The 12,500-nt window shown below is 40.3% G+C and overlaps 1 protein-coding gene across 4 annotated transcripts in view; it reads right to left on the bottom strand.

The window, feature by feature from the left end:
• Window positions 1–2,114: 2,114 nt before the first annotated feature.
• Window positions 2,115–12,500, bottom strand: part of LOC138004217 (uncharacterized) — a 73,820-nt gene continuing 63,434 nt past the window's right edge. For all 4 annotated transcript variants that reach the window (XM_068850670.1, XM_068850672.1, XM_068850673.1 and 1 more), the window contains 9 exons: window positions 12,122–12,301; window positions 11,736–11,939; window positions 11,250–11,489; window positions 9,822–10,058; window positions 9,041–9,247; window positions 7,604–8,077; window positions 6,773–6,931; window positions 5,384–5,519; window positions 2,115–3,992 (listed from right to left, as the gene is read on the bottom strand). In XM_068850670.1, coding sequence (XP_068706771.1) covers window positions 3,881–3,992; window positions 5,384–5,519; window positions 6,773–6,931; window positions 7,604–8,077; window positions 9,041–9,247; window positions 9,822–10,058; window positions 11,250–11,489; window positions 11,736–11,939; window positions 12,122–12,301 — 1,949 coding nt within the window. In that variant the 3' untranslated portion in view covers window positions 2,115–3,880. The remainder of the gene's footprint in view (window positions 3,993–5,383; window positions 5,520–6,772; window positions 6,932–7,603; window positions 8,078–9,040; window positions 9,248–9,821; window positions 10,059–11,249; window positions 11,490–11,735; window positions 11,940–12,121; window positions 12,302–12,500) is intronic.

The raw sequence follows: 12,500 nt of genomic DNA, 5'->3' as shown, positions 1-12,500 counted from the left end.
TGGGCGTGGCTGACTAGGGTTCTTTAAGTGTGGGCGAAACCTCTTTCTTGTGGGCGAATGGTCTTGAGGGCGAAACCTCCTGATACCTATGCCTATAAATCAACACTCTACTCAACTATTCACAGTTTCACAGAAAAACAAAAGCAAATAAAATAAAGCAAACAACAACGTCATTCAGCAATGTGGAGGAATCTTACCATCACACAATAAATAATTTTACTTCTGCCTAATAATTTCATGGCGAACTTTCAAGTCGCTGACGTAAACTCACGTTGTTAACGGCTACCGAAAATGCGAGACATTTTAAACATGTCAAAAATTAAAGAAAAACGTGTCGATTTGCGCCCAAGATGAAAACGGAATTCCGCCGATTTTATGACGTTGGCTGCCTACGGCACCCCAGCGCAGATATTCTTACTCGATTTTCGGTTATTGATTATTGTTGAAAGTAAGCTTACTACACGACATTTTAAATCGGGTTTAAATTAACCTTCCTCTCCGAATAAAAAAATTCTTACAGTTGTGTCAAATTAATAGATCTTGCGTCACTTACCTGAGCTCGAACGACCTTGAATCGCCAACAACAGCAACAACACTAAAGAGACAGGCGGTGTCACTACACTAAACACCTTGAGATTGAAGTTTTCACTTTATTTTCCGTATAATACGAAAGGGAAATGTCAGTACGAAGGCTCGCAGCATTCAGATATGTGCACTTATACGAGCTACGCTTGGCGGCAAAAAAAGCAGTGAAGTGCCGTCAGTCTAAGCACGGAATTCGAATTGAAAAAGCTAAATACGTTACCTCAGAAAACTGATCTTGGTGCTGGTGAAATATTATCGTTTCGTAGCCAATGGATTTCAGTGTAAGCTATATATTTTACCTTGATGTTCGGCACGAAACCGGGGGGACAGTTCGTCCTTTCACTTCTGAGCCAGCTACTCCCCTAGCTGAGCAGTGAAGTATAGTGCGTTTTTCTACCGCAACTCTAAACGACAGCTGCAGCCGAATGACGTGACTGACTATTCTTAGAAACAACATCAGCGAATTCTGACGAGAAATCACTTTATGTGACGAGTTGTTTGACAGATGTGATATCTAACTCTCCAATTTGATGAAATCTACGACGTTTTAACTCGAATAAAGAGACGATTAAAATGATTTTAATTTTTGAATCCTGCAATCAAATTCCTCACGGAAAACAACTGAAATAAAAGATATTAGAAGTAACTTCCTGTGTCGCAGTTATTAAAATTTTCAACTTTAATTTTTAGCTTTGAAGTTTGCCAAACTTAACAGGTTATAATTTTCAATACTGAAGCCCATCCTCTCGCCATCTGCCAGCAAGCTCTTCCTGATTAGCTTTTTCGTGATATTTTATAATAATAATAATAATAATAATAATAATAATAATAATAATAATAATAATAATAATAATAATAATAATTGAGTAAAACAAATATAAGCAGGAGTCCATGGTTCAAGGCAATGCTCTCTCATTTGGAGCCTGCACATTCCTTATGGTAAATTTTATTTCCACACGATATTTCTTTTTGTCAATTTTTCGGCTACGAATAGAAATTTCTCATGTCTCTTAATCTGTCACCAAGCCTAATGCAGCTCAACATTTCATTTTCTAACTGTATTCTCGGGCCAGGCCTTTTTGGGATAGGCTTCCAGATCCACGAACCTCACAAAAAGTGTGATCATTACTTCAACCCAAGGAGGGTATAATCGTACTCTTATCTCCGTACTTTTTGGTTTTCCCTTGCGTTTTGAGACAGATTCAGTAACGGTTTGTTCAAGGAAAAACAGCTCAAGAGAGGCGCATTCAACCAGCCCAATCTATAGCCTACACTGATACGGGAAGAAGACCGCTAACAGATCGGCTGCGTGAGCGAAAAATCAGAAACGTGACAAAACGGTTTTTCTCCAGTCTCTTCTCGTTTTATCTCCTCGCTCCAGCCTTGCCGCGTTGTTGCTGACTTGCCCCCTCGATCATCACGACTGCAAGCAGTCTGTAATGAAAAAGCAAATCGTGAAGGGAGAAAGGGAAAAATTGCAAACCAAGACATTACTGCTTTACAAAAGAAATCATTGAAACAGCTTATATGAAAGAAATTTTTTATTCACACGAAAGCATTGGTGAACTGAGGCACTTTTCACAAAGCAAAGTTTGCAAGTAATATATACTTACTTAAACAGGTATTAGCAGCAGAATTTCATTTTCTGATTTTTTTTGTTTTTAACTCAGAAGAAGTGATTAGGAAGAAGTTGTTTTTTGCGATAGTGGCCTGAAAATTTCCTGATATATGGCGGCATTTACATGAAAGCCGAGACAAGTTCCTCTCTGGTTCACTTTCCTCCCGGCGCAAAATTTCATAGTTGTGTACATGTGTGCTTTCATCCCGGGACGAAATGCTCCCGCTACTGAAGACCGGGATGAACAAATTTCACCACCCCGGAATCGTTTACACCAAGAGGTAAATAACGAGACTCTGAAGAGAAACTTATCCCGGGGTGAAAGGCATGCCGGTATGAGTTCCTCATGTAAACAGGTTTTTAGACAATTATGATGTGTGAGGCGCTGACGTGACCTACAGCGACAAAATATTCTAAGGCCCCTCCTGATATAATGAGGTTTCGCACGAAAAAAACGGCTAAAATAATGGAACAGAATTCTCTTGATAGCGTAATGGGGTCCACAATAATTGTTTAAGCTGTTGTGGCGTGACCTACAACGACAAAATATTCTAAGGCTCCTCCTGATGTAATGAGATTTCGCACAAAAAAACGGCTAAAATAATGAAACAGAATTCGCTTGATAGTGTAATGGAGTCCACAATAATTGGTTAAGCTGTTGTGGCGTGACCTACAACGACAAAATATTCTAAGGCCCCTCCTGATATAATGAGGTTTCGCACGAAAAAACCGCTAAAACAATGAAACAGAATTCTCTTCATAGCGTAATGAGGTCCACAATACCCTATAGTCATAAGCAGAAAACGGAACACTTTTTCCTGCATGTAGGCGAAGCAAAACAAAATAGATTAAACAAATCAAAGGCACGATTAAAATATGAGACCAAGAGGTGGTTTGGGGTCGCTTTGTCGCTCGTTTATGACTCCGCGGTCTGTCGCTTGTTTCGTTAGGGACAAATGTCGCTGTCGCAAAGTAAACAAAGAGGAATGGAATGTGAATCGTCACTGTCGCAAACTTTGGCGCGTTTTCTTCTAATTTCTGTCGGTTGTCGGTGTTTTCGGAGAAGATTGTCGCCTGTTTTCGGAGCCTTGTCGCTGATCGCCTCTACCCCATAGACCTTATTCATAAATGGCGGTCAATTTATAATTCTTTTGTCGAAGTGCAAATTAGCCTACCAAGCCTCCATACCATACAGTGAATTGAAAAGAATTCTTGCTTTAAAATGAGGCTTGGTAGGCTAATTTGCACGTGGACAAAAGAATTATAAATGTGACCGCCATTTATGAATAAGGTCTATGGAAGGCCTCAAATATGGCTTGTGTCGTTTGCATTCCTGCCATGAAATAAATATTTACCTCAAAAAACTCCTACACGCAATGAACAAATTATTGGAGAACTAACCGTTTTCTGCTTATGACTATAGGGTATGTAAAATACCTCAAATGAAGAGCCCTGAAATTTGAGCAAGTGATCGTGATAACTGTTGAATGGAGTAAAATTATCTTCAAAGAATATTTACATTTGATAAAAGAAGTCGCGAGAACTACATATATTCAGGAAAGAGACGTTAAAACGGAGTAGCTTTCCGTTGGTAATCATAGCATTAAACCATGAGTACTGTCTGTTCTATTTTTCCTTTGGATTTGATCAAATAATAACCATCTGTGTTGTCCTGACCTATGCTTCAGTGCTTAGGCGACTTCCCTGATGTAGCTCGTACCAGTCACTCACTGCGTAAGTCTCATTTTCATACCCAACAGGATGATTGCCAACCTTGCCGTTTTTGCCACTACAACAAATAAAAAAAAGAGTTAGAGGAAAAAGGCGTTTTCCTCGAGACTTATTGTAATAAGAATGGTTTTGAAATTGATGATGTTTTTTTTGGCTTAGCTTAGATTTTGCTAGGGTAAAATTTTTAAATTCTTGGTGAAAGCAGCTGACACAAAAACGTTTATACCACACTCACAATTTCATATACTACCTCTACTGGAAACTGCATGAGGGGTAAGAAATCCCTTCCTTTGGGTAGCAGGGATGGCGAAATGGTGAGAGGCGAATTGGTGAGAGGCGTAGTGGTGGGAAGCGTAGTGGAGAGAACACTCGCCTCCCACCAATGTGGCCCGGGTTCGATTCCAGGACTCGGCTTCATACGTCGGCTGAGTTTGTTGGTTCTCGTCCTTGCTGAGACAGGTTTCCAAATTCCAATTCCATCCGGAATTTCGAGGGCCACGGGTTTGTCAGTTGAATTACTAAACATCACCCTCGTTAAATGAATTAGGCTTATTTTATTTATTTATTTATTTGTTAACCCATTGGCACCTGTGCAGGGCAAAACCGGCCGCGAAGAACCACGTCCCTTGTACTGCTTGTGACGTCATCAGTTTTAATGCTCATAGACAACTTTTACATTTAGCATGTGTAGGGGGAAGATATCTTTCAAATAAATACCCAAATGAGCACAATTCCGTCAAACAGGCCGGAGAAAACGCAAAAAAACCAATTGACGTTGAGCCGAAAATTTGAATGAAAACCTTCCATTACCCACCTGCACTTTCTTCCACCTAATCATATGATCCTAAACGTTTTCCACAAATCTTTTCCCACCGAAAGGAAGCCCAGAAAAATGCCCAGGAAGAGGAAAAGAAAGCGAGGCAAGAAAAGTGAAAGAAGAGGTGAAGAGAGATGGGAAATCTCGAAATTTTGTTTTCTGCGCATGCCCGATCATCAGGAACAGATCGAGGGGCGAGATGAGCTCCACCAGCAAACAGTTTTGGGCAGTTTTCATTCTTTTTGGTTAGAATCTGGCCAGAAAACGGCTCGACGAGCTTCAAAAGGTTTTTTTCGACAAAATGCTCGGTAATCAGTGGTTTAAAATTATTACTTTTTTATTTCTTTTATTTTAAACCTCTCTAGAGAGTTAAAGCGATAAGATTTGTCTCTTCTTTGATAGGAGTTTGCAGCAAATCGCCGAGGATACACTTTCTTATAGTCAATAAATGTCATGAAAAGGAACTGATTAAGCCTTCGTGTCTCTCTAAAGTCATACCAGGATTGAACGTTTGGCCAGGCTACCTACACCCCTGTTCTTTCAGCTTGCTCCTGCAGTATTTGACGCAAAACGCTTGGAATATTTTTATTAAGATACATTCTCGATTACTATTGCTCTGGAGATCTACTTACCAACAGTATTTTTTCCCACAGTACAGCCCGATAATAAGCAGTACTACGAGGAGGATTGCTCCTCCTGCCAAGACTAAAATGATGATCATCTTGGGGAGGCCTTCCTTTGAAGACGCTAACTTTATGGTGGGTTGCACTATGGAGAGAGGATATAACGTCATTGAAAGAGAGAAGTTGTACTGTACATTTGGATGTTCCTCTTGGTTTCACATTGCGCACAGTTTAAGAAACGTAACGGAGGAGCGTTGCATTGCTAAATCGAGCGAAAAACTGCTTCTTGTACAAGCTCCGGTAGAGAACATAACGGAAGGATTGTGATTTAACCATAAATCCTATATTAAGCACCCCAAGGGAGGGGAAGGTTAATCGACAAACGAGGCTTATTCGTATCCCCCGCGCTGAGTAGGAATTAGCTCAGTTACAAAAGAGGCCTATAAAGGGGGGAATCCTTTCGTTTTGTAAATGTTCCGAATCATGGTTTCCCCCGAAAGTGTCTCCACTTCATGATAGATATAGTTCAATACCAAGAATCTATTCAGCAAAACGCATTACCGACAGCAAAGAAAGAGGGGTCACAACTCTGCCAAAGGAACTAAAATGCAAAGTGGAAAAGTTGAAGCCTATGAAATTTCGACGCTATGTAGCTGAATATCAAGAGCAAATTAGTACGTTCAGAACTTTCAGCACGCAAATGAAGGGTACTCTCATCAGTGCACATTTGAGGGTGTCGTTTATTGAAATTTGGCTGTGAATACAAAGGGGTAGGAAAGAAATGACGGGGAAGGGGGGGGGGGAGGGGTGCTTTTTAGAAAGGGAGGTTAAAGGCGCTATGTTTTCACTGTTCTTTCTCTGTCTTTGGACCAAAATTCGGGTTGAAACAAGACAATTTTATACACAAACCAGTCTTAAAACTCCAAAAGAAAGATATGTCGTTAATTACTGAGAGGAGCACTAACCATAATCGGTTTATAATGGCTCTCACCAGACACGAAGGCTCCAACTTGAAAAACAGTAGTCCGCCCTTTTTCAAGTTGCAATTCGTTTCCATCCTAACCATTGGTGGCCAAGGACACTTGCATTTAGCACTGCACTAGTAGATTAGTTTTGAACAAACGAGAGTGCTAATTTGGATTTCAGTCTCTACAAACATCTCTTGTGTCTTGTTAACCCTTCCACTCCCAAGAGTGACTTTATAGATATCACCCTGTCTAACTCCAGACGATTTTACTTGTCAAAGGGAGAGATAGGGTTAAATTAATGCAAAAATTCGTGGCATAGTCCGTTGAATAGAAGATTTAAGGCACCTCTATCTCTGGAGCCAAATTGAATATAATGTCCTTAGGGAAACGAATTTATGATAATTGGTTTTCTGCATCAAGCGGCTGTTACCTTGGCAGTCCTGCCGCCGTTTTGATGCTTGCTGCCCGAAGGTCGATGTCCCGGATGGACATGACAAGCAGGAAGTCTGAGCCTCTTGGTCCTGGTATCGATCTAATGCGCATGCTTCACAACTGGTGGCATTGAAGTAGTAGCCAGGTGGACAGTTCACTAGTTTGTAAAACGAACGGTAAACAACAATAGATTAGTTTTGACCATTGAACCATGCATGTAAACTCTGGTAAAACCCAGCGGGCGGGTCGACGAAAGGAGAACACAGCAGGAAGGCACTCCAGACAAGGTGTGCGAACTATGAACATATCTGAGTTTTATCAGTTGAGTTTATAAGGTAAATTGCTCCCCAATGAGAAAGTCAAAATAATCCAGGGTTAGGTCCAGAAGCCCTTCGTTAGGATCACTAAAAGAACTGTGGTTTGTTTTATGTTGTCTGTAATGTTGTTGGGGAGTTTTCGGATGTCGAGCTAACCAAAACCAGGTCAGAAGGGAGAATTTTGTTTTACGCCCTATGAGTCACTGGGCGTGAAAATAACTTTTGACGATGTGTGTTGTTTGCTCACTGACCAGCAGAGACATGCGGTGGGTGGAAACGTAGTAACGAGAAACAAAAAATACATATTGTCAGTCTGGCTTTTGGGAGCGGTGAATTTGTTTCTTCTTAAAGTCCTTGAACTACTTAGAGAAGAGTCGCAGCTAAAAAAATAGCTTGCATAAGATCTCACATTGAGAAATGCTATTCAACCTATAGCATCAAGTTTAAAACAAAGTGATGATTTGGTGCATTTTGGCAACGTTTTCTCAACAGACTATACTACAGTGACTTACCACAAGTCGTTCCTCTTTGCACTTGCCCCTGATCACAAACAAGACGGAAGAAGCGAAGCTTAGGAGGTTTTGATGGATCCGCTTCTATGAACATACCACTGATGTTAAGAGTCATGTCTGACTCGTTAAGGGCTGCTTGTATGTTGTTCAATATCTGTAAAGACGTCGCATTGAGATCACTTTGAGACGAATTGCTTGGGAGGGGAACTTTCAACACAAAACTGACAGTGAGTGGAATAGTTGCAGTTCGCTTGTTATCGTCTACGTCTCTTTTACGGCGTGTTTTCTCTCCACATTCGACTTGCACGTTTTCGATCTTACAATCTTCGTTGCACGCTCCGGCCATGCCGAAAAGAGATCTCCTTAAAAGCTCGATAAAGTTATTAGCGATAACAGCGTCCATTTCTTCGCCACCGCACTCATCAGTGAGATAGTGAAACTCAGCATTCCACGCCAGTTGTGCTTGGTGGGTTTCTGAAATGTTAAGATCATAAGAAAAGTGATTCAACTTCACCTGGCAAGCATATTCACGATTCAACATGGAAAATATGTGAGGAAATATTATAACAAAAACCTCTGCCAAACTAAATATCACCCAACTAACATCATTATTGTCCATTTCGTTCGTGATTTCGATGTTCCGTACATTTCGCCAACTTACTTTCAGGCGTTTAGTTGATAAATCCTGATTTTGTCCTGGGCTTTATTTTTTGCCGCAATAATCTTACGGGATTTTAATATTGGCCTGCGATTGCAAAAATCTTTCATAACTGCTGTGGAGAACATTTGAAAATTAGTAAAATGGCCACAATTTGTAAGCGGTATCTTGTAAAATCACTTGTTGTAACGATACAAAGTGATGAAATGATATATGAAATGGATCATATATGAACTGCGGATATGATAATCGTTGATTCATTCCTTACGGGAACATGAGAACCCAGAAAGGGTTCATAGCTCAGTTGGTTAGAGCGTCGCACCGGTATCGCGAGGTCACGGGTTCAAACCCCGTTGAAGTTCTGAATTTTTCAGGCTTCTTTACGCAATTGCAAAAATTGCGTTCATAACTGCGAGGATCATAGCTTCACTTCACGATACAAATTAAGTATTGCACTTTCCCCTGGATACGAAATTTCCCCACTTAGAAGTGTCATACTTCCACTACTTTGTACGACGTAGGGTCTTCAAACTTGCCATTTTACTAACTTTCATGAGGTGGCTCACAACGGCGTCCTTTAGTCTCATTTATCTACTACTGGCTATCTCGAACTTCCGCTATTTAGAACAGTTTCCGGTTTCCTTTGCATGTTGAAAGTAACTGGAGTGTACCGACACTGCCCAACTAGTTAAAAAAAAGGCAATTCGTCATGTCTTTTTAAGAACTCTTAATTAAGACGTCGTCGCCAAAAATGATATTTTCGTTTTAAATTTTCTTACTTGAACAATCAGGAAAAGCAGGTACTGTGCTCCCTGGTACTTTGGCGTTAAACCATTCCCCATTAGGACTACAGCTATAAACAGTCTCTGGAGTGTTGGCAAACCCATATCCTTTATTACAATGCACGGTGCAGATTAGCCCAGCCAGCCATGTTTCGCACGCTTTGGCTCCGTTCTTGGGAGCTGGCAAGTCCTCACATGGGGAGTCTGTAATAAATAACCCATATATGTTAGCGCAATTACTTTCTGGTCTATTGCACTCCCGTTTAAGAAATAGATGTATATGTTAATAAACGTGCTAAGATGGAAGATTCGACGGTCCCCTAGATGTCGTTCGTGTCTTAGCCGTTTAAGTCAAAAAATGTACTTACCTGAAAGAATTATAAATTCGATTGATGACCTTTTAAATCCACTTCATGTGTAACTTATTTAAGTTTTTCTTTAAAAATCGCGTGTCCATCATTTCATTTCATTTGATCATCATTTCATCATAATTTTATTTCAATAAGTTCAAATTTACAAGAGAAATACACACCCCCCAATGTGGCAAAGCTAATCGAGGTGGGTTGCGTAACTTACAATCAAATTTAGAAAAAAAAAGATTATTAGTAAATAAATAAATAAATAAGCACGTAAATAAATGTATTCTACCCTTGTTTTTATGTCTTTTCTAAACGTTTATGATAGAATTAAAAATCCAAAATTGTATTGAGAGTGCTTAAAAACTGTTAAGTGTAGCTCACCATGTCAAACTGCTTATTAATCAACAGACTGTACATACCCGCTACTTCAACAAGAAACTTGCAGGTCGCCGTATTCCCCGCCAAATCGTTTGCAGTATAATTGACATTATATTTTCCCCAGGTAAGCTGACTTCCGTTTACAATGTTTGTTGAGAATAAGTTTACTCCCACATTATCTGTGACATTTACTGCAGGAAGTATAATCGTGCTCCATCTCTCGCCAGAAATGATGCGGATATCATCAGGGCAAGATTCGATCCTAGGAGCTTCAAGATCTGATAGCAGATGCAAAAGAGGACAATTATGAAAAACGGAAAGGTAACCAGATCAGCTGTTTCGGAAAAAAACAAACAAAGAATCAAGCAAAAAAAAACTGCCTTCTGATATCTGATACATTATAAGAAACTGCAGTTGCATTACGGGCTTATAGGAGAGACCAAATGACTAGATTTTAATAGCTCGGTTTCCAAAGAGGGGTTTTGCCACTTCTCCAGGTACCGTGGAGACCATTTTAAAGTAGTCTGGCAAAGTTGAAGTGGTAAAATTCAGACATTAATACTGGAGCCCAAAAAAATCTATCCAAGAAAGAAAGTAGCAGGGATGTAGCCCTACCAGCGCCTCCCCCCTCGATCCGCGGTCCCTGTTCACTCACGATGGGTTGCTAGCCCCATGCAGTTGGTCGCTGGAACTCATTCCTACATTTGGGAAGGGAGTGATGAAGTTGACTAAAGAATTTTGTCTACGGAAGCAACATGGCAAATCCAGACATCACCCCAATCGCTTTTGTACTTAAAGAAAAGTCTTACAGTGCGACACGCCTTACCGTGGCCACCCAACAAAGTTTTTTAAAACTTATACGCCAATCAGGATGTGCGAATTTGATTGACAGTCACCTTGCAAAAGTTCGCACGGTTGCAAGTTGAACATCGTTGAATGGGTTGTTTGAGTTGACTTACTTACACGTAGTTGTCAAATGTGAAAGTTTTGTGGGTGGCGACGGTAAGGCGCGTCGCACTGTAAAGCGTTAATCACTCTAAAATGGCGCTTTCACACCACTAACGGGCGAGTTAGACGCTAGGACTGTCGCTTGTGACCATCCTCTTTGCCTTCGAGTAACCGTTAACGCCAGCAATTAATACAAATAAAATCGCCTTTGTATCAGTCTTCCCAAGCAATCGATTGGAATTCGACAAATAATCGTCCATCATTCCATCTTTTTTTTTATTCCAGTCACAGGAACCAGCTGCTTATGGCATTCCCTGATTTCATTAAGTTAACTTGTCTGGTTGGAAAGCAGCCAAAATGTATTCTTCTTTCCAGTGTTCACATTTGCGTGAACTTTATACCAAGAAATGCCACCAAAACGAAAAGGACAAAGATTCGTACATGTAATATTATAACGCCATTCGAGTCTCTTGTTTGTTCATTGGTTTGTCCTCTTTTTCTAATATATAAGTCACTTTTACCTTTGACATGAATGGAAAATGCACAACCAGTTTTAAGTCCAGCTGAGTCTATCACTTCATATTTAATTTCCGTTCGATCAACATTCAACTGCAGTGGTGGACTCAAACCGGTCAGGTTTAAAGGCTCATTTGAGTTGTCAGTGGGGACTGGAACCTGCCAAGAGACGTTTGCGTATGATTGGCCGGTTATTGTGGGAACCTCCATATCAGGTGGACATCGCAGGTTAGGACGTTGGATATCTGTAATGGAAACAATGGAGAGCGTAATAGAGTTTATTTTCGTAACTTATAATTTTGAGAAGCCAGGGCACTGTTTTTCTCTCGCAAAAGTTCTCATATTTTGTAGGTTTCGCTTCGTTTGTTTTATTTCTCAGGCCGACCACCAATTAATTTTGGTTGATGTAAATTGTTGAAAAAGTAATCCTAAGCTAAGCTAATCTGAAATTGGATTGTCATTTTTTCTGCTACTATAAAAAAATGTCTAACCTTGGCAAATGGTTAGCTTTGAATCAGCACTCCAAGAGCCGTTCCCTAGGCATGCAACCTTTTCCGGACCTTGGAGTTGATAGCCATTCGTATCATTGCACATGAACAAACATTCCGTTTTGTAGACTACACCAGATGCTATCTTGCACTGTTCAGGAACAACAGTACCGAGGATCGGTGTTTCGATTGGCGGACATTTGACAACTGTACAGAAAAGCAAAAAAGAGAAGAAATTATCAGTCGTGGGCTGACTTATCTTGCAAAGAAAAAGTGTGTACTTTTGATGACCCGCACAAAACAAACTAATAAAATGGCGTCAAGTACTTTTACTACGCTCATTTGCTACGGTAGATACGGTTATTTATTGAGGCTTCAAGTTGTCTTACTAATGCATCTTGTCGTGTTGCCTGACCATCTTCCGTTTTCCTGGCATGAGCGCACACGTGATCCTGCTAGTTGATATCCCCGGTTACATGACATATTAGCCTGGGAACCAAATGACGATCCACATGACAGAGAGGTTATAGTACCATGTAATGGAGGCGTGAGAACTAAACAGGACTGCCCTGTTGATTAAACACCTTCAATGTGAGAAACACAATAAAAACGTTGATATTTTACGGGATACCGTGTCTTGTTTTGTGCGTCAATCCTACAAAATACCCACAAAGGGAACCATTTATGTATGCTTCCTCGATCAAAATATGTCTATTTTTATATTGATTTGGTAGTTATATGTTTGGTAGTTATATGTTTGTTGTTATA

Source organism: Montipora foliosa, chromosome 5 (genome assembly GCF_036669935.1).
Source record: "Montipora foliosa isolate CH-2021 chromosome 5, ASM3666993v2, whole genome shotgun sequence".
Taxonomy (NCBI): Eukaryota; Metazoa; Cnidaria; class Anthozoa; order Scleractinia; family Acroporidae; genus Montipora; species Montipora foliosa.
The sequence above is the reverse complement of the archived record's forward strand: the minus strand, read 5'-3'. Positions and strand labels throughout refer to the sequence as shown.